At 38.0% G+C, this 21,867-nt stretch overlaps 2 protein-coding genes and 1 long non-coding RNA gene across 5 annotated transcripts in view; 2 read left to right on the top strand and 1 right to left on the bottom strand.

Annotated features, from left to right (window-relative positions):
* The window catches only part of LOC123518104, a 169,929-nt gene extending 169,210 nt beyond the window's left edge, over positions 1–719 (bottom strand). The window contains exon 1 of the long non-coding RNA XR_006678670.1: positions 646–719. This is a non-coding gene — a long non-coding RNA (uncharacterized LOC123518104). The remainder of the gene's footprint in view (positions 1–645) is intronic.
* LOC123518102 (prostaglandin D2 receptor-like) overlaps positions 1–6,635 on the top strand; it is a 129,852-nt gene extending 123,217 nt beyond the window's left edge. The window contains exons 9-11 of one of the 2 annotated variants that reach the window (XM_045278716.1): positions 576–733; positions 2,862–2,914; positions 5,388–6,635. In XM_045278716.1, the coding sequence (XP_045134651.1) occupies positions 576–733; positions 2,862–2,914; positions 5,388–5,906 (730 nt within the window). In that variant the 3' untranslated portion in view covers positions 5,907–6,635. The remainder of the gene's footprint in view (positions 1–575; positions 734–2,861; positions 2,915–5,387) is intronic. The other variant, XM_045278717.1, reaches the window with a different exon arrangement.
* A 6,464-nt stretch (positions 6,636–13,099) lies between these two features.
* LOC123518291 (nucleolar protein 16-like) lies at positions 13,100–21,535 on the top strand. 2 transcript variants are annotated; one of them, XM_045279025.1, is made up of 6 exons: positions 13,100–13,257; positions 13,964–14,082; positions 14,419–14,524; positions 14,974–15,039; positions 17,350–17,472; positions 21,198–21,535. In XM_045279025.1, the coding sequence occupies exons 2-6, from the start codon at positions 13,976–13,978 to the stop codon at positions 21,348–21,350; spliced, it is 555 nt and encodes a 184-aa protein (XP_045134960.1). In that variant the 5' UTR covers positions 13,100–13,257; positions 13,964–13,975; the 3' UTR covers positions 21,351–21,535. The 2 variants fall into 2 exon arrangements, with proteins under 2 accessions (XP_045134960.1, XP_045134961.1); XM_045279026.1 differs by having other exon boundaries at positions 13,111–13,243.
* The last annotated feature ends 332 nt before the right edge of the window (positions 21,536–21,867 follow it).

Raw genomic sequence — 21,867 nt, 5'->3', positions numbered from 1 at the left:
CGAAGCGCATTATCTACCTTCTTTATGGCCTCTGATGACCCTTTGACAGTACGAGTAGCGTGGAACGAGGCGACAGTTGGGTGTGGCTAATGGAGGAGCCTTAACACTGATAGGAATGAACGGGGGATTGCGGGAGACATGTGACGGGGTTCGGGGCAGGGCAAGGAGGGACGGGACGAAACACAAAGATACTGGACGGAATGGCGAAGGAAGTGATTAGGCGAGTTGAGAGAGGAACAAAGATATTAGCAGGCAGCGTTGTGAATGCGAGGAACCGAATAAAAGCATAGAGGAACGTGTTTGAAAGCTACAAGAGGGTGGCTGGTGGTTGAGGATGGTGTTCTGAGCATCTAGCATCTGCTGAATTTCTCTGAAGCTGCAGTAAACACAGTTTCAGCAATATGCATGATAATAAAGCTACTTTTTTCAACCTTAAGTTCACCTGGTATCTGTTCCTCATTATATAGTGGATGGGGAGTTTGAAATACAGTTATTTTCTCAAATTCGACCTCAAGTATACCACCACTGCTACCAAAACTACCATGACATTGACTTGTTAATTCCTCCTCTTCCAGGTGTATGTACGTGCTGTTCCGCCGTAACAGACGCTACGGCAGAAAGCACCTGAGGAAACTGGTTACCTACCTGTGTCCTCACCTCCACAGCTCACCTAGCCGAGGTATTCTGACCGACTCCCTCCGCTCCTCCTCGCACACCTCACAGAGTAACAATGGTAGGACAGTGATGGAAGAGTTCGATAGCTGACAATAGCGCCGTAGCCAGTTAGTACTTCTCTTCACTGTCACCTCTCTTCTTCTTCCGCTGTTTGATGGCACTATTAGCAGCTGATCTTTCTTCTTTATCTCTTGTATAGTTGCTGATATTTCTAATAGTTCTGATCCTTCCTGTTATTTTTTTTTCTTTTTTCTTTTCTTTCTTGCTATCCTTCCTCCTTCACAATTACGTAGTTTATTCTTATTTTTTGATGGGGCTCTTTTCTGTGTCTCGTCCTTTCGTTAGTTTCTTTTTTCCGTCTTCTTATTACTTCTTTCCTTCCTCTATTTTTGTCATATATCTCTCTCTCTCTCTCTCTCTCTCTCTCTCTCTCTCTCTCTCTATATATATATATATATATATATATATATATATATATATATATATATATATATATATATATATATATATATATATATATATATATATATATATATATATATATATATATATATATAAGTAAAATGCACTGTAGGATTTTAGCAATAGTACATCATCATTTTATACGTAAGGTTTGTATTCATCTCTCTCTCTCTCTCTCTCTCTCTCTCTCTCTCTCTCTCTCTCTCTCTCTCTCTCTCTCTCTCTCTCTCTCTCTCTCTCTCTCTCTCTCTCTCTCTCTCATCCCCCAAACAAGGAATATTTCAAACATATTGTCTAGTCTAACGTGGAAGGTGAGTGTCACGCCTAACTAACTGTATGTAAGGGTTTGTACAAGATGAATGCCCCGCCGGTGTGTACCCCGCTCGCCGGTTCGACCCAAAATGGACCAAAAATGCATGCCTACGCACAAAATCTTGCTCTGCGCCATACAAATCACTGAGGAAGATAGCTATCAGCCCCCGACATGAGAACATAAGTTGAGAATCATTTTTCTGAATTTTTCTTTGTATACTCTTTTCTTATAATTATATTCCTTACAGCAGTTGCCCATCAAACTTTATTTTGATATCTCATTTCGAAACCTTTACAAACATATACACTTCTACAAAGTTTGTATTTCAATAAAAGACAAAATATTGGTAATAGAAAAATGGTAAAGCTCTCATTTGTGTATTCTTGCAGAAATTACTTTGTATGCAATGGTCACTACATCTGAATAACGAATATTCTATTTCGCTCAAATTATTTGCGTGGGAGACTCATCAGTCGAGGTCACGGAATTCCTCGGCGGGGCATTCACTCGGTGGTGTACACAGCTAAGATTTTGCTTCTGGTGGTATCACGCTTCTCACGCAAGCGTGGCGTGTTCACCGCGCACTCTTGCACAATGCTTGGTTATCGCACTGTTGGCTGAATAAGGTATTGTGTGCTATCTATTCATAAATAACAATGGTAGCTCACTACATGTGATGCCGAGAGGAGGATAGGGTTCAGTCTCACCTCCATTCTCTCTCTCTCTCTCTCTCTCTCTCTCTCTCTCTCTCTCTCTCTCTCTCTCTCTCTCTCTCTCTCTCTCTCTCTGATGATGATGATGATGATGATGATGATGATGATGATGATGATGATGATGATGATGATGATCTCACTCACTTTTCAACCTTCTTCATTTTATTACTGCGACTAACCACCTGGTGAGTTTCTGTTGTGCACATCCCGGCGCAGGATGTGCACAACAGCCGAACGGGCTGGATATGTTCGCTGCCACGTCATATCCCTATGTCACAACTCTTGTCAGATCCCCCTGCCAATCTGCCAATAATAAGCAATCTAGTCATTATAAAGTCTTACATAAGTAGAATTAGTTAAAAAAAAAATTATAACAGTAGAAACATTATTTTCTTTGTTTCGCTTAAAAGACTGGTGAAATTTTGTGTGAGAGAATGAGATTCCAGATTAATTTTACGGTGCCTATAGGATGACAGAGAAACTGTGTATATAATGTTTTCATGTATCTTCTCACAAACTTCCAGCCTCATCTTCTTTCTCATTCTCTCTGTGCCATCTGTATTGCTTACTTCTTTCCTCACCGACGAGTCTTCTGCCAACTGTCTCATTCCGCACACTAACTTTTGATCGTCTCCAGCCTCTCTGTCCTCCGTTAGACGCTGTATGTATATTGAAACGTGATGTTTTGTCTGCTGCAGGCCCAGCCAAGGGTAGGGGCTACGCCCGGCGAGATATGCCTCTAATTATGAAGGTAGCGACCACCTTCCTCTCGTTGTCCTTGTGTAGGCTGTAATGTGTTGTGTTGGTGGCTCTTCCTCTTTCCTTCCTTACTACTTGCCCTCCATCCTGCTCCGTTGATCCGTCAAGTGACATTCACAACCTATGATCTGCATCCCTTAAACTCTGCATCATTTTCATTTTCATCACTGACATTATTCTCATCATTCAGATCCCTACCAATGTCACCTGTTCATCATTTGTTTTCATAACTTCACTCATGCGTTCCTAACCACAACACAGAAGAACGATGAAGAAACAATTAACCTTCAGCTTCAGATAAGCTGAATAAATTTCAGCTTCTAGGTATAAGCATGTACAGCATACACACACACACACACACACACACACACACACACACACACACACACACACACACACACACACGAAGGAGAGAGAGAGTGGGGATGGCTGGTTGTTCCGTGCCTGGCTTACATCACGAACCCCTCTCATGTGTTTGAAAGCTTTCTACACACTACACGCATTTAAGATTTCATTGTTTTTCATCTGTATGTCTTCAGGTTAATGATACTGAAAAATATTATTATTGTTGTTACTATTGTTATTATTATTATTATTATTATTATTATTATTATTATTATTATTATTATTATTATTATTATTATTACTACTACTACTATTACTACTACTACTACTACTACTACTACTATTACTACTAGTAATATTATTGTTATTATTAATATTATTGTTATTATTATCATTATTATTATTATTATTATTATTATTATTATTATTATTATTATATTATTATTATTATTATTATTATTATTATTATTATTATTATTATTATTATTATTATTATTATTATTATTATTATTATTATTATTATTATTATTATTATTATTATTATTATTATTATTATTATTATTATTATTATTATTATTATTATTATTATTATTATTATTATTATTACTATTATCATTATTATTATTATTGTTATTATTATCGTTATTGCCATTATCCTCATAATTTTCATAGTTATCATCCTTAATAGTAATAACACTAGTAATAGTAGTAGTAGTAGTAGTAGTAGTAGTAGTAGTAGTAAGTAGTAGTAGTAGTAGAAATAGCAGTAGCAGTATCATCATTACCATTATCATCATTATCATTCATCATCATCATCATCAATATTACCATCGTTATTGTCATCATTTATAGTATTCACTGTCAAATATCTACTTGGAAGCATTTTTTTTTTCTGTAGCTTAACCTTTCAGTCATTTCTTGTCTTTAATTATTCCAACTCAGAAGTAGACTAGTCATATCTTTGTGTAGTTTTTTCGTCTAGTACCCTTGTACTGTCATTGTGTGCAACTATTATAGTCATACCTCAGGATGTTTAGGGACACTCATCCCATTGCGGAATGGAGTCAGGAATAATCTCCAGCGGGCGTGTCAGCCACCAACACGTTGTCATTGAGACATCGTGACTTCAAATAAATTTCCAAATTAACTGTACTGTCTTACTGACGCTAGTGACTTGTCTTGTATGCATGTTGTACTGTCTCTGGTAGAGTTTACTGCATTTAATATAAAGGAATAAATGTAATTCAGACCTTTGTGTGTGTGTGTGTGTGTGTGTGTGTAATTCACCACCACGGTCGTCTGCTGGTCACCCAGCCAGTCTTCCCCATTACGGAGCGAGCTCAGAGCTCATAGGCCGATCTTCGGGTAGGACTGAGACAACAACACTCTCCACACACCGGGAAAGCCAGGCCACAACCCCTCGAGTTACATCCCGTACCTACTTGCTGATACGTGAACAGGGGCCACACATTAAGAGGCTTGCCCATTTGCCTCGCCGCGCCGGGACTCGAACCCGGCCCTCTCGATTGTGAGTCGAGCGTGCTAACCACTACACTACGCGGTGTGTGTGTGTTTCACTGTTTGATCTGCTGCAGTCTCTGACGAGACAGCCAGACGTTACCCTACGGAACGAGCTTCATAGCTCATTATTTCCGATCTTGGGATAGGTCTGAGACCAGGCACACACCACACACCGGGACAACAAGGTCACAACTCCTCGATTTACATCCCGTACCTACTCACTGCTAGGTGAACAGGGGCTACACGTGAAAGGAGACACACCCAAATATCTCCACCCGGCCGGGGAATCGAACCCGGTCCTCTGGCTACCGTGTGTGTGTGTGTGTGTGTGTGTGTGTGTGTGTGTGTGTGTGTGTGTGTGTGTGTGTGTGTGTGTGTGTGTGTGTGTGTGTGTGTGTGTGTGTGTGTGTGTGTGTGTGTGTGTGTGTGTGTGTGTGTGTGTGTGTGTGTGTGTGTTGTGCCGAATCATGCTGTGGTGAGGGCTAACTCGTCCGCTCGGAGAAGCATGTCTGCCTGCATGATGCTCTCATTGTTTAAATGTTAGCTTACTGAGATCATCTTCAAATATTTAATTAACCATTGTATCTTCCCCACGACAGGAGAGTTCATCGGCAGGCTCACGGTATCCTCCAACACTTCCGCAAACGAGGAGCATATTTCTCAGCAGCTCCTGCGAATCCCCACCGGCCAGTCCAAGCTGTCTGCAGTCAGTGAGGAGAACCCGCTCTCAGAGGCCAGTGATAAAAAGCATGATCGATACTAAGTATTCAGACAGCAGGATGCTCCTCAGGACCCAGGGAGAAGAAGCAGCTGAGCAGGAGTTTTTGAGACAAGAGGAGCCACTGAATGTTGTAATCCACGCAGGAGGTGATGGTCTCGGGAACACGTATGTCACCTTCTCCAAGCCTGGAAACTTTGATGATACGTCTTGTAACGGGGATGTCACTGTCAGGAAAACTAAGCGTTGGTCATTTTGTTATGGAGAATTAGACACGTTAGATGTAATTCCCAAGATGATACGAAGCACAGCCTCGCGGGACGACATTCATCTTCTGGGGTCTCGATACAGCAAGGCGAGGAGACCAACGTGGATGAATAGCGACGACCTCAGAAGATAGAGCCGGCTGTCTCTACCACGTGTTGCACAAAATACCTTTGTAAACATGTGTGTCCAAACTGTTCACGGTGCTCTGGGTACTTAGTCCTTTAAGTGAAACGGAGACTGCGAACCACCAAATGTACAAGTAGTGGGTGGGGGGAGGGGGTAATGGTTCGAGACTCGGTTAGAAATTGAGAGATAAATAGAGCATTAAATGTGGAGCATTCCTGTTGAGGCATTACGTATAGTAAAGCAGGAGCAGCGGGCTCTGCGTCAGGCTAAAACGATACTAACTTAAGCATAAAACTATTATGATAATGTAAATAGCTTTATTCTCTCTCTCTCTCTCTCTCTCTCTCTCTCTCTCTCTCTCTCTCTCTCTCTCTCTCTCTCTCTCTCTCTCTCTCTCTCTCTCTCTCTCTCTCTCTCTCTCTCTCTCTCTCTCTCTCTCTCTCTCTCTCTCTCTCTCTCTCTCTCTCTCTCTCTCTCTCTCTCTCTCTCTCTCAAATGTGTACCTGGACAGTGCTCACTGCAGGCACCCAGTGGGCACGCTAGCGGTAGTCAGTGTGTCGATGTGCAGCATGAATAGAGCGTACACTTTGGTGCCATAGAGGAAACTCCCTCTATTCAATGTATTGCTAGTCTAGCCGCCCAGAGTGGAGTAGGGCGGAGCGGAGTGGATTTCTTTTACCCTCGTAAACTTTCAACCCTCTCCACCCCGCCCCCTAAGAATAAAGAAGCACTCTTGGATTATTTTCGTTCACAAAACTTCACTTCACACATCCAAAAAACACAACCGCTAGATCTTACTCTACACTCTTCTCTTCACCAATCTCCACCTCTCTCTCATCCGGTCCCATGCCTCTGCAGCACCACCACACGCCCCACACCACACTGTCCTTTTCATCACACACACGCATTACACCACCACATACTTCCCATGCTCACCAACAGGAACACTTTTCCAGCATGCTTATTCACGCAAGTCCCCCTCCTAGCCAACTTCCTCCCGCACCTTTACTTGAGGTTCGGAAGCATAAAGGAAGCTCATTATCGCCATGGTATATAGCGGGTTTCTCAATTCTGCCCTTAATAAGTCTTACTTTCCTTTTGTTTCAAAGTTGCTTTATGTCATGACTCACTACCTCAGGCTGGGAGGGGGACTAGTTCTTCTGACTTTGTTATTCATTCATTAAAGATCGCAACTCAATTACTGTCTTAGGATCACGGCATTTCCAGGAACCAGTCAAAGGGAAACGCACCAAATTTTCTAGAAATGATTCAAAGATAGAGAAGTCAATGGTCTGAGAAGCGACGTGTAGATAACTACCGAGTTACATGTAATGGCTTCAACTCGTCCTTATTGCAGTTGTACCTTCGTGAAGATGAAACATTTTATCTTGTATTTCATTGTGTTTGACTGAAGTGCACAAAGTTAATTCATTACCGAGATTTTTTTTCAATTTTTTCCTTAATAAAGAACAACATAGTCATTAGTAACAGAGGATAAAAATGCTAACTATCCCTGAGTCTCTTTTTCTGTTGTCTCTGTCTCTCTTCTCACGGTGATACGTATTACAAGGCACTCACGTGACCATACTTGAGATACATCCCGTGATATTAAAACTAATTCAGATATATGAATAGAATTGAAGATTCACTATGTATATTCTGTTTCAAGAATGGCCCCTTCGGACAATTTAGTTGATTTCGTATGTAGTACAGTATTCTAAACTCAGTATACGTGTGTGTGTGTGTGTGTGTGTGTGTGTGTGTGTGTGTGTGTGTGTGTGTGTGTATGTGTGGCTGGGTGGGTGGGTGGGTGGGTGGTTGGGTGTGGGTGTGTGGGAGGGAATGCTAAGTCAGGTGGTTAATGGAATAATCCAAAAGGAAACTACACTAGCCACCGCCTAATAAGTGACTAGACGTCCTCTGTGTCCAGTGCATGCAGTGTTTTGTTATTTTGCTACAGCCCATGTACACCATCGCTGGATACAAGTGTTCAGTAAATATGTACAGACATCAACGGGCGACTCACTCCACGCTCAACCAATGGCATTGCTTTAGAATCCATGGAGATTAATGCAGAGTGCAAGACGTGAGGGCATGAGGGGAGAGTGCCAGCACGTCAGGTGATGTGAATATATTGCACCTGCCCATTAGGCGTCGATGTTCACTGTTGTTCGCAGTGTTTATATTAGTCAACAATAGTAAGGCTGCTGTACATGTGCTCCTTTGCTGTGTGTTAAAGCCATATTTTTGTCACATGCCAATTGTGTACTCTGAATTTTATCATACCAGTATCGGGAGCTCAGTAAGAGGCGCCGCTCCTCTCTCACCAAACCAGCAGCAGCAGCAGTAGCAGCAGCAGGGGCAGCAGCAGCAGAAGGAGATCCTTCTTTGCCGATGGCCGTACACCGGACACGTGCAAGGCGCGCTGTACCAGGACGTGACCTTTGCAGTCACATACTGCTGCAGAAGTGAAAGAGGTCTTACGTTCCTGGGAGAAACTTGAAACTTCCTCCTCCCGCAGCTGTATGATACAGGCATTAAAGTGTGTGTGTGTGTGTGTGTGTGTGTGTGTGTGTGTGTGTGTGTGTGTGTGTGTGTGTGTGTGTGTGTGTGTATATATATATATATATATATATATATATATATATATATATATATATATATATATATATATATATATATATATATATATATATGTGTGTGTGTGTGTGTGTGTGTGTGTGTGTGTGTGTGTGTGTGTGTGTGTGTGTGTGTGTGTGTGTGCGCATGTATGTGTCAGTGTGGAGCTGTACGGTGGAAAAGGACCATAAATGCCGCTCCTAAAACATAAACATTGAATAATGATATGGATGTTATGATATTGATGTTCAGTGTTCATAAACAGATATACCAATAATTCCGTAGCATTGATTTTTCTTTGTAACACTCTCTCTCTCTCTCTCTCTCTCTCTCTCTCTCTCTCTCTCTCTCTCTCTCTCTCTCTCTCTCTCTCTCTCTCTCTCTCTCTCTCTCTCTCTCTCTCTCTCTCTCTCTCCCGACCGCCGTCGTAACCACTACCACCGCCGTCGTAACCACTACCACCGCCGTCGCTGCCCTGGGGTGTCACTATAAGTAAAATCTTACCCTTCCTCTCAGTTACTCCCTCGACCACTAAGCTGAAAGCGGCAGGAAGGGATGCAGATAAATGGAGGAGCGCATGTTATAGAACTAATGTCTTTGTCTATTTTTCATTATCCTTGTTTTTTTTTTTTTTTTTGTTTGTTTGTTTGAAAGAAATACTTTTTATATATTATTTACTAGTATTATCGTCATTACCATTAGTATCACGATTATCATTTCCATCTCAGCACATCCTCTTCCCCCGCCCTCCCTTCCTCACTAGGGCCACAGTATTGCAGCACTGCGAACTTGGCTTAGTTATTCTGTCTCTCATGTTACAGTATATTTTATATTAAGTATTCACATATATTTTTTCAAGACATTCTCGATTTAGTTGCCGGATTTTTCGTTTTGTTATCAATGATCAAACCATGTAATAAGCTAAGTGTATGTTTTAAGTCAACTTCTACCTAAATACATATATATATATTATTGTCTTATGTGTTACATGTTGTTTGTTTTTCCCTATATACGTATAGTATACTGTTTTAGGTGTTATCTTTCTCTGTTACAGAAAGATAATGATAATTATATTGAATTCCTTTATGGGTTTTTTTTCTGAAGTATGCGAGAGATTCATTAGAAATTGAAAATTATTTTGTACTTATCCCTTTTCTCTGTTGTCTTTCGTACAAAAATGGAAATTGTTGATTCATACAAAAATTCAACTCAATGCAGGAATCAGCCAGAATTTTCAGTCTTTATCCCTTTTATTGGTCAATCTGGTACTCACTGTCTACATTTGTATTTCCCCCTGCCTGTCACTTGAACTTTATCAAGAGTGAAGTCTCGAGACACTTCACCATGACATAATCATAAATTTTCCTTTTTGACTGTTACGTAAGGTTTAATGAGCTTTTCATTTTGTCATATCTTTTTGTTACCCTAGGCCAAGTTCCTATATGTAAATGCATATAAGAACTTGTGATCTGATAGCACTACTTCAGTGGGTACTGTGAACTTTCCATTAAAGCTAGTTGTGATCTCACTGAGCGTTTCCCTTTGTTTCACAGCTCAAGGGGACAGTCACAGCCTGCCCTCTAAAGACAACTCTCCTTCTTCACATAAAAATATATGCACTTACCACACACACACACACACACACACACACACACACACACACACACACACACACACACACTTCACTTAAGATTCAAAATTCAAAATGGCGACTCCAAATCCAACCTCGGAGTTCCCTTCTGGGGAGGGGGATCAGAAATGTCCCCAGGTCGGACTGCTCTCTCGGTAGGGACCCAAAATGTCTTGATACCTCCCTCAACTTTTTCTTCATTAACTTCAGCAACATTCGCGGTCTTACATCTAATTTTCAATCTGTGGAACACCACCTCTCCTCTACTAAACCTCATCTTCTTTTCCTCACCGAAACACAGCTGTCTGAGGCAACTGACAATAGCCCTTTCTCCGTTCTCTCCTATTTTCTCTATCCTCATTTTCTTTCCAAAGGTGGATGTTGCGTCTATGTGCGCAACGACTTAACTTGCTCTCGTACCCACGCTCTCGAATCTTCCGAGTTTTCCACCATCTGGCTTTTACTCAATAGTCACTCTCTAACTAAATTCCCACCGTGCTACTGCAGCCGTGGTAGATGGCCACTGTTCTCCTAAATTTATTAACAGTGGTGTTTCTCAGGGTTCTGTCGTGTCACCCACTCTCTTTCTATCATTCATTAATGACCTTAATCAAACTTTTTGCCCTATCCACTCCTACGCTGATGATACCATCCTACATCTCTCCACGTCCTTTCAGAGACAAAGAATCCTTCAGGGACGCTACAGAACGCCTGACTTCTGATCTTTCTAAGATTTCTGATTGCCTCAAAAACTCAATTCTACATCTATCAACTCGACACAATCTTCCAGACAACTATCCCGTCCTCTTCAATGACACTCAACTGTCTCCCTCTTCCACACTAAATATCCTCGGTCTGTCCTTTGCTCATAATCTTAACTGGAAACTTTACATCTCATCTCTTGCTAAAACAGCTTCTACAAAGTTAGGCATTCTGCGGCGTCTCCGCCAGTTTTTCTCGCCTCTCGAACTACTAACTCTGTACAAGGGCCTTATCTGTCCTTGTATGGAGTACTCTTCGCATGTTTGTTGGGGAGGGGGGGTTTCCACTCACACAGTTTTATTAGATAGGGTGGAATCAAAAGCTTTTCGTCTCATCAACCCCCCCTCCTCTGACTGACTGTCTTCAGCCTCTTTCTCACCGCCGAAATGTTGCAGCTCTTTCTGTTTTTTATCGCTGTTTTCATGCTAACTGCTCTACTGATCTTACTATCTGCATGCCTCCCCCTCCTCCTGCGGCCTCGCTGCTTCTTCTTCTCATCCTTATTCTGTCCAACTCCTTAATGCAAGAGTTAACCAGTATTCTCAATCATTCTTACCTTTCTCTGGTAAACTCTGGAACTCCCTGCTTGCCTCTGTATTTCCATCTTCTTACGACTTGACTTCTTTTAAGAAGGAAGTCTCAAGACATTTGTCCATGAATTTTGGATAACTCACGTGACATTTAAAGGAACTGGCAACCCAGTGGGCGGTTTTTTTCATATTTTGTTACTCTTGGCCAGTTGTCCCTCCTGCATAAAAAAAAAAGATGTGGATGTTCTAATCTTTGATTACAGTAAGGCCTTTGATGTTTAAACCACCATGTCTTATTATCAAAATGATTTCAAATTGGTATCAGAAATCCTCTGCTTGGCTGGATCTGTGATTTTCTTACTTGTCGAAAAATGAAAGTTGTTGTTCATCACTCCTCTAGTCATGTATCTGATGTTCCTAGTGGTATTCCTCAGGGTTCAGTCCTTGGTCCCCTATTGTTTCTGATATGTATTAACCATGTCACCGCTGATCTTAATTGCAAATCAGTCTTGTTTGCTGATGATCTCAAACTGTATTGTGCTGTTCCGTCAAAGGAATCAAATGCTTGTGATGCTTTCATGTCTTATAAAATTATGTCAGTTTACTATACCAAAAAAAGTCTATCTTGGGGTCTTTCCTTTTCCTTCTATAAATGTGCTTATATGCAATTCTCAAGACACATTCTAACTTCTCATTATGTCTACCTCTCAGGTAAGATTCTGTTCGAGACCTAGGCTTTCTAGTCGACTCCTCACTGAAATTCCACCTTCACATCAGTGAAATTTGCTGCAAGGAGGTACCTTATGCAGATCACCTTCTTTCATGTATTAAATCTTTGCCACACATGTTAGGCCAATTATTGATTTTGGTAATATTGTTTGGAATACTGACTTCTTGATGGTGATGTACGCATGCTGGAATCTGTTCAGAAGAGGCTGACTAAAAAGGTTGAAGATGTTGGTGATCTACCATACTCAGAAAGATTATCTAGACTGAATTTTTTTTCAAATAAGGGTAGATTGCTGAGAGCTGATTTAATTCAAGTGTGAAAGATTTTGAGTGGTTTGAGTCCTCAACTAAATGATTTATTTTCTTGAGTTACTTTGAGAACAACAAGGAATCACAGTTTGAATAATATTAGTGCCTCATCACTCCACTGACGTCAGAAGTCGTTTCTTCTCATTACCTGTCATCAGCATCTGGAATTCTCCACCTAAAATAGTTGTGTCAGCTCATTCTCTCCAGTCCTTCAAACATTTGCTTGAACAATTCCTGGGTCATCGTATTTATGAGTAATTGTTAGCTAGGTCTTTATGGAGTTATGTTCTGCATCTAAAACTAGCCAACCGTCCTGCAGTCCTCCAGCAGTATCTTGTAGTTTTGGTTGGAGAGTGCAGAAGTGACTGATGGGGGATCAAGACCCTCGTCTTGGTAAGAAATCTTGATAAGATTTCGTAGGAAAAAAGTTTGATCAACCCTTCAACCTTTTTTTCTCCTTTTGATACGCAGTTTCGACCCCTTAAGAGGACGGCTTCAACTATTTAATAAAATAACGGTTTCAATCAGCCTAGAAAACTTTTCAATAACTCTAGAGGACGGTATCAATGACATAAGTCCTAAGAGAACCGTGTAAGTGGCGAAAGAGAAGTAGCACCGTCAGGATCAAGATCGGAGGGTGCACGCAGCACGTGGGCAGTGTTTACTCCACTGGAAAGGCTGAGACGGTGGGAGGAGTTTACGCAGCATTGTTTGTATTTCTTGAAGACAAGGGACGCCCTCATCCGCCTATCCTCCCATACAAAAGTGGGAAAAGAACAGTTAGTATATGTATAAGCATTTAGATTAATGTGTGACCTGTACCGCTCTTTAAAGTTTCTTAGTTCATTGTCTTATTCTGTCATCGTTTTTATTTTGTGTTGAAATCAAAGATTAACTTTACCTTTCTGTCTCATTCTTATTCCTCTACATCCTCAGTACTGTATAGACTCCTCCATCCTTTTCTTCCGTGTTCCCTGGCCATTTATATTAGCCACATATTTCACCAGCTGCCTCCTCTAGCTCTTCTATCTATCACAGTCGTCTGTTCTGTTGTCACTTTCTTCACTCCATTACAGTTCTTCTAATCTTGTTCCTGTTCATCCCTTTTTTTTTTTTTTTTTTTGAGTATGTTACGGGATCAGAAGACATTCCAACTAAACTAACAGGTAGAAGAAAAGGTTCCATACATAACAACTGTTATATTAGGAGCCTCAATTTAGAGGGGGGTGATTTACATGGGCAATTCTTGGCTGTATTTGTGTAGGCATGTTAACGGAGCAGCCAGAAAACCATTCTGTGGGTCTGATCAGCAGCTAGCCAGTAGCTGCTCTCCACCATGTGAGTGCTGTTGGGTGAAACTTACTGACTGCTCTACTAATTGCCTCATGTGAGCTCCCTTAAGTGTATGAAATCATGTGTATTTTTCTTTTGTCTTCTGAAGATATGTCCAAAATTGATTAGAATATTTTCATTTCATGGTTCAAGACTTAGTGAATAATGGGTGTGAGGTCAAGGAAGAAGGCTCGCAACAAGTCCCGATACCGAATTGCTTCCAAGAGACGCAAGGCAAGCGCTCAGAAGAAGCTCAATCCAGTCATTAATTGGTAAGTATTTCATCTGTCATATTTACAAAACTGATACGTAATGAAATTTGAATGAAAATCAAGAAATTACTAATTTTAGAGAATGTATTGGAATACATATTGTTTTATCATTTTCCTTTGGAACTTTTTTTTTTTTTTTTTTTTTTGTTAAAAGAAGTTTAAGAAAATTGCCCATATTAGCAGATACATTTGAATAAAGACATCAAATGTATAGTCAAGTAAGCTGCCAATAATTAACATTGAATTGTAGTACTTTTGGAATGTTAAAGAAAAAAAACATCATGTATCCTATTTTGTATTTTTATCAAATAATGATATTGAACAATCTAACATCAGCTCAGCAGTCAAGTCGGCATGGGACAGCAGCAAGCCCGCCTCCACCAATGTGTCCAACATGGGCCTTGTCTACAATTTGAACAAGATTGGCCTGTCAGAGAAGAAGGTGAGGTACAACATATTTGATTTTGAGTAGTTAGATCATGTTTTGACATCTTATTTAAGGGAGTTTTTGTTTATTCATTTTCAGTGTTTTGTAAAAAGATCATTGAATTCAACAGATGTGATATCATAACATTGAAAATCTTTCCTATATCATGAAAAGATTAAACCAGTAAGCTTTATGTTTTGAGATGGAAATTGTATTTCATTATCATGGATTGCTTACCTTGCATCATGTTGTGATATTCTTACTAATTCTAAAACTCATGTTCCGATAGCTATGTCTTCAATACAAGGAAGTTAGAATTAAATAGAATAAAGACGATAAATATATGTATATATTTTTGTCAATAATTCATAACTCATTTCCTGTAATATAAAGTTAGTATTCATTTGTAATGAGATAATTGTAATCTTAGATAATCTTGGTAATAGTTTTCATTACTTTTACAGAGTACACGAGAAACACTGCTCCCTGGAAAATCCAAGAAAAAGGAGCAGAGAATTTCAAAAACTGCTGTAAGTTCAATTTTTATATTTTTGGGGGTAACTGATTTTGAAATTGTGTGAAACATGCTTGGAGACATGTGACAAGTAGTGTACAGGTCTCAGCAAAGGGTTTTTTTTTTTTTTATGTAAAATTAATATTTTTGAGGATGAACTTCAATTTTTATTTATTTATTTATTTTTTTTTTTTTAACAAAATTATCCTGAAGACCCAAATCCACTAAATAGAGTGTATAGTGGATGATGGTAGTCTCATATCCTTCAACAGAGAAGTCACTGATGATATGAGACAGTTTCATTTTCATGTGTATCATTCAGTGAGTGCCTGTCCATACTGCCACCTCTTATACTGCTGCCTGAAACATTTTAAGGGCTCATATTAAAACTTTGTATTGAACATCCAACTGGTTCATAGTATCCTTCAGTCCAAAAAGACATTTATTGCACTCACATTTCAGCAATTCTAACTTGTTTGTATGGTCTCGATAATGATCTTTCAACTTGGTACAATGACTATTTTTTTGTAACAGTAAACACACTTTTCTTCTCTTATGATATTTTATATATATATATATATATATATATATATATATATATATATATATATATATATATATATATATATATATATATATATACATATACAGTAAACCCTCGCTATAACGAACCTCTATATAACGAATTTCGGATATAATGAACACATTATTCTGGCCGAACAAGCCTCTGATATAGTGAACTCAGATCAGTAAATAGCAAGCTCGGTTCGGCACATGAGGAACAGTTAGCGTCACACAGCCTCGTGGGCCCGCAGCCCCGCTCGCCTCCCTGTCTCAGTCTACACCCAGCATTCATTGTATACACTTCGCTGTGCTTGTCGTCCAGTATTACTGTATTTTATATTGCTCAGAATGGCCTCTAGGACACCTTTCCCCGTGTCTACTTCTGGAAAACTTAAGAGGAAGATTCTCTCCATGAGTAAAAAGTTCGAGGTGATTCGTGACTACGAGAAGGGCATGACACGCCAGTTTATTCTTGTGGATGTGTGGAAATGTAAACAAAACACTCCTGGGCGGATGCATGACCGAACGACTTATCACATATAGCGAACTTAGGTCGTTATAAAAGATGGATTACCGACCCTCGGATACAAAGAACTTTCGGATATAACGTCACGCCTTTCCCCCCAATTGGTTCGTTATAGTGAGGGTTTACTGTGTATATATATATATATATATATATATATATATATATATATATATATATATATATATATATATATATATATATATATATATATTAAAAATATATAGTGAAGAAAATATATATATATATATATATATATATATATATATATATATATATATATATATATATATATATATATATATATATATATATATATATATGTATATGTGTGTGTGTGTGTGTGTGTGTGTGTGTGTGTGTGTGTGTGTGTGTGTGACACGCACACACACACACACACACACACATTTTATGATTTTATGAAAAGAAAAGAAATCATATTTTCAGTTTCTCAATGACTCATGTAGGATAAACTTTTATACATGCTTACAATCCCCATGAATATCACAAGCAGATTCTTGAAGGTTTCATTACATTTATTTTTTTCTGTAATTTTGATAGAAAATATATTGTTTTCAGTCTGGACCTTAAATTTGTATTGTGTAATTTTACAGAAAATATTGCGGCAGTGCTGAGCACTTACCACAGTGGCTATCGGGCAATAATTAGCGTTAAGTAGTATTTTATACCAAAATCTTGAACACATGCCAAAATGCATCTGTAAGGAAGCTATTATCTAATATCCGTATTCGTTGTTTGGTGGAAATGGATCCCCATCCACATGTATATATGACAATTGTATGCATAACTGCATCCTTAAGTCTCTGAATCCTGACATCCAATACATCTCAGATTCAAGTTTGGTAGGGAAGAGTACTTGCTGTGAAGGAACCTTGTTCTGAACGAAAATGTCCAAGCTGTGTGACTGATCCCTGTAAAGTGAGGACCGGAGTTTTTTCTTTTCTCCATTGTTGGCCAAGAGGCTATGAGAGTGCTGTGGATGTGAAGATTGTGTGCTATGTATTAGTTATCTTTTCTTACTTTTTTTAAGAGACAGACTTAATATATTTATAATATTAATTTTAGTATATACTATTTATTTATTATTATTATTATTTTTATTATTATTATTATTATTATTATTATTATTATTATTATTATTATTACTATTATTATTATTATTGTTATTAATATTATCATCATCATCATCATCATTAATATTAATATTAATATTATCAGGTACAACAACTGGAGGAGGAAGCATCTAAGGAGGCTCAGCTTGAGAAGCCTGGTGTACGCCTCACCAATGCACAAGTGGTGTATGCAACTACCATGCTAGACAAGTATGGTGATGACTACAAGGTAAGGGAATACTGTACGTCTTATTAGGGATAAGTTTATTTACCAAGGATATTCTTTTCAAGTAACAATATGAATATTGTATAATTTAATGAAATGTCTATGTTCACATAATGATGAAGTAAATTTACTCATTACCAGCTTACTATAATTGTAGGTCAAATTTTCATATCTAGCTTATACATAAATGGAAAAACACATTTCTGTTCAATATTTCATCACATATTGATTGATCTGTAAAACATGTTGCTGGAAATGCGAGAAATGATGGACTTTTCTGTAACATACAAATAAAGCTATTTATTAATCACAAGCGGGCATGTAGTACTGTATGGTATGATTGATTTATGTAATTCATACCAAAGAAAAATACAGTACTGTAATTTATTACCGTACCAGTAAATCACATTCATACCGTACTAGTACGCTAAAATATCGTACTGTAATTTCTCAGCATGCATACAGGCTGCCACTCCATCCTTAATCCCTTGGGAAGGCTGAGACCTCACTGACCTAATATTAATGACCTTGTCACTCCACTCAAGGTTCTGCAGCAGACATGACCTCACTCACTTCATTAGTCACCTGAATGACCTCATTACAAGCAGCATGCAGGTGTTTTTCTATATCTTGGTACGAAAAAATGTACAGAAAAAAGTATGAAAAAGGTACAAAAAAAATATTGTGCTTTCATACCATACCATACTACAGTATTAGAAAAATATCAAACCGTACTTTTACTATCCTCAGATTCATACTGTACTGTAATTTTGTACCATACCGTACTACATGCCTTGATCACAAGCAACATCACAATTAAAACAAATTGCATATCTATTAACAAAGGAGCTTTTGTACATGATAAAAAGAATAGTTTTGTGATTATCTATCAATAGTAAGCCAGTTTGGCTTTTGGGTTCTGTTGTAGAGAGATCCAATATGCTTGCTATGGTGAGGTTTGCTCTTTTTACATGTACAGGCCACGGTCTAAGAATATTTTTTTATCTTTCGCAATGGTGGGATTTTTAGCCACCTTGTCTTAGGTTCCCATCCTCTTAGAGGATGTTAGTCTGATTGGCTGATTTAAAATATTTCACTGAAAATGCTAAACAGATTTGAGCTTTACTTCCTCTTCATAATGAAAAATATGAAATGATACCTAAGATAGAGTAATTGAAAACAGAATTGCCATGATCTGGTAAGAGTGTTGCAACCTGAGATAGCTATGTCAATGTATTATTAGCTTCTATAACACTGAAACAAGAATGGGGAAATTTGGTAAACCTGTGAGTGCCACCAGATGGCAGCACCAAACATGCACCATTCTCACACAAAAACAATGTTAAATATTGAATATGCCTACAGTGTCATTCTTTATACATAAAGATGCAAGGGGCTTATGTATTATACTGTTCTGCATAATTTGTTTTAGTAGTAATGGGTAAAATTGAATTTGTCTCATGGATAAATGTGTTTAAATTGGTTTTCTAGTTAAATTCACATATAAATTTAATTTCTCATCTCCAGGAATTCAAAACAGTACTCCATTGATTGGAAATGTTTTAATGCAGATGACAGTAAAAGTTAGGAGATGCCTGTATTATTTAGAATTAAGGCATGTCTGTATCACTAAGTCCAGATTACTTAGATCAACTTACTAGTATATGAAAACAACAATTTTAGTAAAAAATAGGCACCTTGAGCATCCTGGTGAGAACAATGCTGTATGTCACACTCATACCACTTAGTTGAACTTACATTACAAAATTGTTGGACAAACAATTGATTCCTGCTGCAGTGTCCATGCCACTACGCCATGAACAATAGATTATGGTAGCTGGACACTACAATTACTATGTTCTTCCCCCATGATGCCAGAGTAGTCCTAAAAACTGTTAATTCTAGTGATTGGTTATTTGGCCATGTCACTTGCTTTGAGAAAAACATACTAAAATCCTATATATCCATATCTCACTATGTTGCAGAGTATTTTATGTCATACTATATAATGCTGTCTTATTTTTTATACTTTTATTGTCTTTATTACTAGAAAATAATAAAAAATGTTTCATATTTGGCCAACTTCTCACAAAATTATCCATACTAGATATTTAAAAGTCAATGCAAAATTTTGAAATTTTTCGTAATGATCTATACATCTGTAAGCTCTTGGGATTTACAATAACAATATTCTAGTTTATGTATCTAAATTATGTAATTGCATCATGTTAATTATATTATGAAATACAGGACACATGAATTATTTATTAGTTAATGGAGCTGATTCGTCTGTCTTATTTTGTTCCTATATATGCATTAATTGTCAAGTGTATGTACAAAAAATGCATCTCAAAAATTTAAATATAAAAGCTACAAAAATTAGGAAAACTTGTATTTTTTTTTTTTTTTTTTTTTTTACATAATACTGTATATCAAAAAAAATTCAGTGAAGGATTCTCTTATTATATTCTCTCTCTCTCTCTCTCTCTCTCTCTCTCTCTCTCTCTCTCTCTCTCTCTCTCTCTCTCTCTCTCTCTCTCTCTCTCTCTCTCTCTCTCTCTCTCTCTCTCATTAAGGCAGGTTCACCCTGTTTTGCAACTGAAATTGCAAGTCAGTAAAGTTTCTACTAAATATTGGTGCTTAGCAACTGGAAAAACCAATCACAAAACAAGATTAACATGGTCTTGTTCAGTCAATTTGCAATTCTATTTACATTGTGATGTCACAAAGTAAGCTTTGAAAATGTGGTCTCCAGGTGTAGAGAAAATGTTAGAGTTGGTGAGGGAAAAAGAACACATCTGGGACCCCAGAAATTAATTAAACAGTAAAAAAAAAGCGTGCACAAATCATCGCTCAACAAGAGCTGTTTCCGTCAATGCAGGGTTTTGTTTGAGGTAAGGATTGAAGACTTGTCAGGATTTAATTTGATCACAATTGTGCATAGTCTTCTTAAGATTAATAATTTTCGTATGAGAAATGTAGACTAATTTGCTCTGATTATAACCTTTTTAGTTATTGGTTGGGGTAGGACAGAACTTTGCCAGTCATAAACTCATCAGTTAATTGATATAACGATACCAAGCCCCCACCCCCCCTTTTTTTTTTTTTTTTTTTTTTTTTTTACAACCTCATATTACCATATTGGAAATTAATGATAACTATGGAAGCATCCACGGTGGATGAAAGCCTTTGATTGGGAAATTACAAATTATTGGTTAGGTTAGGTTATCTTCTGGTGGGGACATATTATAGACATAGCTCTCCCTTTTCGGTAGTTACAAGTTATTAGGTTATTTCCTCGAGTATTATTAATTTAATAAATAACAAATTAAATCATCAGCATCGTCACTGGAGGAAGACATCTTGGCAGGTAGCTGTTTGTTTACATTCACCTCACGCCAAGTTGCCAACTTGTCGATACTATCCAGTCACTATATGTAACATTATAGAAGTGCTCAGTCGATACTTCTAACGACTTGCAATTTCAGTCACATATTGGCACATGTGAACCAGCCTTTAGGTAGTGTCATGTTGCTATTTTTTTTTTTTTTTTTTTTTTTTTTCCCTTTATTCCTGCTTATTACTTCAGCCTTTTGTTTTCACTGCTTCATAATGGGTGGCATTATTTTATGTAATTCATTTTTTATTCAGCTTGCGTGTAGGTTATAATAACATTTCAATATATTTCATTGTTATTTTTATTGTATTTATGTTTTTTTTTTTTTCAGGCAATGGCAAGAGATCCCAGCAATTATTTTCAAGACACTTGGAAACAAATAAGGAAAAAGATAAAGCTGTTTACTGACAACCCTAAGTACTTTACTCCATACATAAAGAGAAGAGGGCTATTGGATCAGCAACAAGGAACTAAAGATTCATGATTTTTTTTTATATCATTGAACATAAAACTGATCATCTATTATCAGTATAGTACAATATTCTCATCCATTTCAAACCCTTCTTAGTGTCATGGGTGATTGTGCTGGATTTCACGATCCTGTGTTTTATCTTTTGTAAGGTGTTGTGTTTGATATTACTTAAGGCAAATAAACATGAATTAAACTGTTGTGCAGCTTTGAAATATTGAAACCTATTGTGAATGAAATATTGAAATTTTGTTGGTAGAAATTATAATTGGGTGTCACTGTTCTTTACAGAGAGGTGATGGGGAAGTTCAAATCATCAAATTTTTCCTCTCTGCCCCTCCTCCCCAGTGCTTATTACTCTCTCTCTCTCTCTCTCTCTCTCTCTCTCTCTCTCTCTCTCTCTCTCTCTCTCTCTCTCTCTCTCTCTTTTAAATGCATTAGTACCTACAAAAGACTATGTGCGAAAGGTGCATTGGCATGTGCTATCTATTCTAAGGTACAGTATAATACAATACAATATTGATAAACCAGA

The sequence above is a fragment of the Portunus trituberculatus genome, chromosome 43 (genome assembly GCF_017591435.1).
Source record: "Portunus trituberculatus isolate SZX2019 chromosome 43, ASM1759143v1, whole genome shotgun sequence".
NCBI lineage: Eukaryota > Metazoa > Arthropoda > Malacostraca > Decapoda > Portunidae > Portunus > Portunus trituberculatus.
This window is presented reverse-complemented; position numbering and strand designations above follow the sequence as displayed.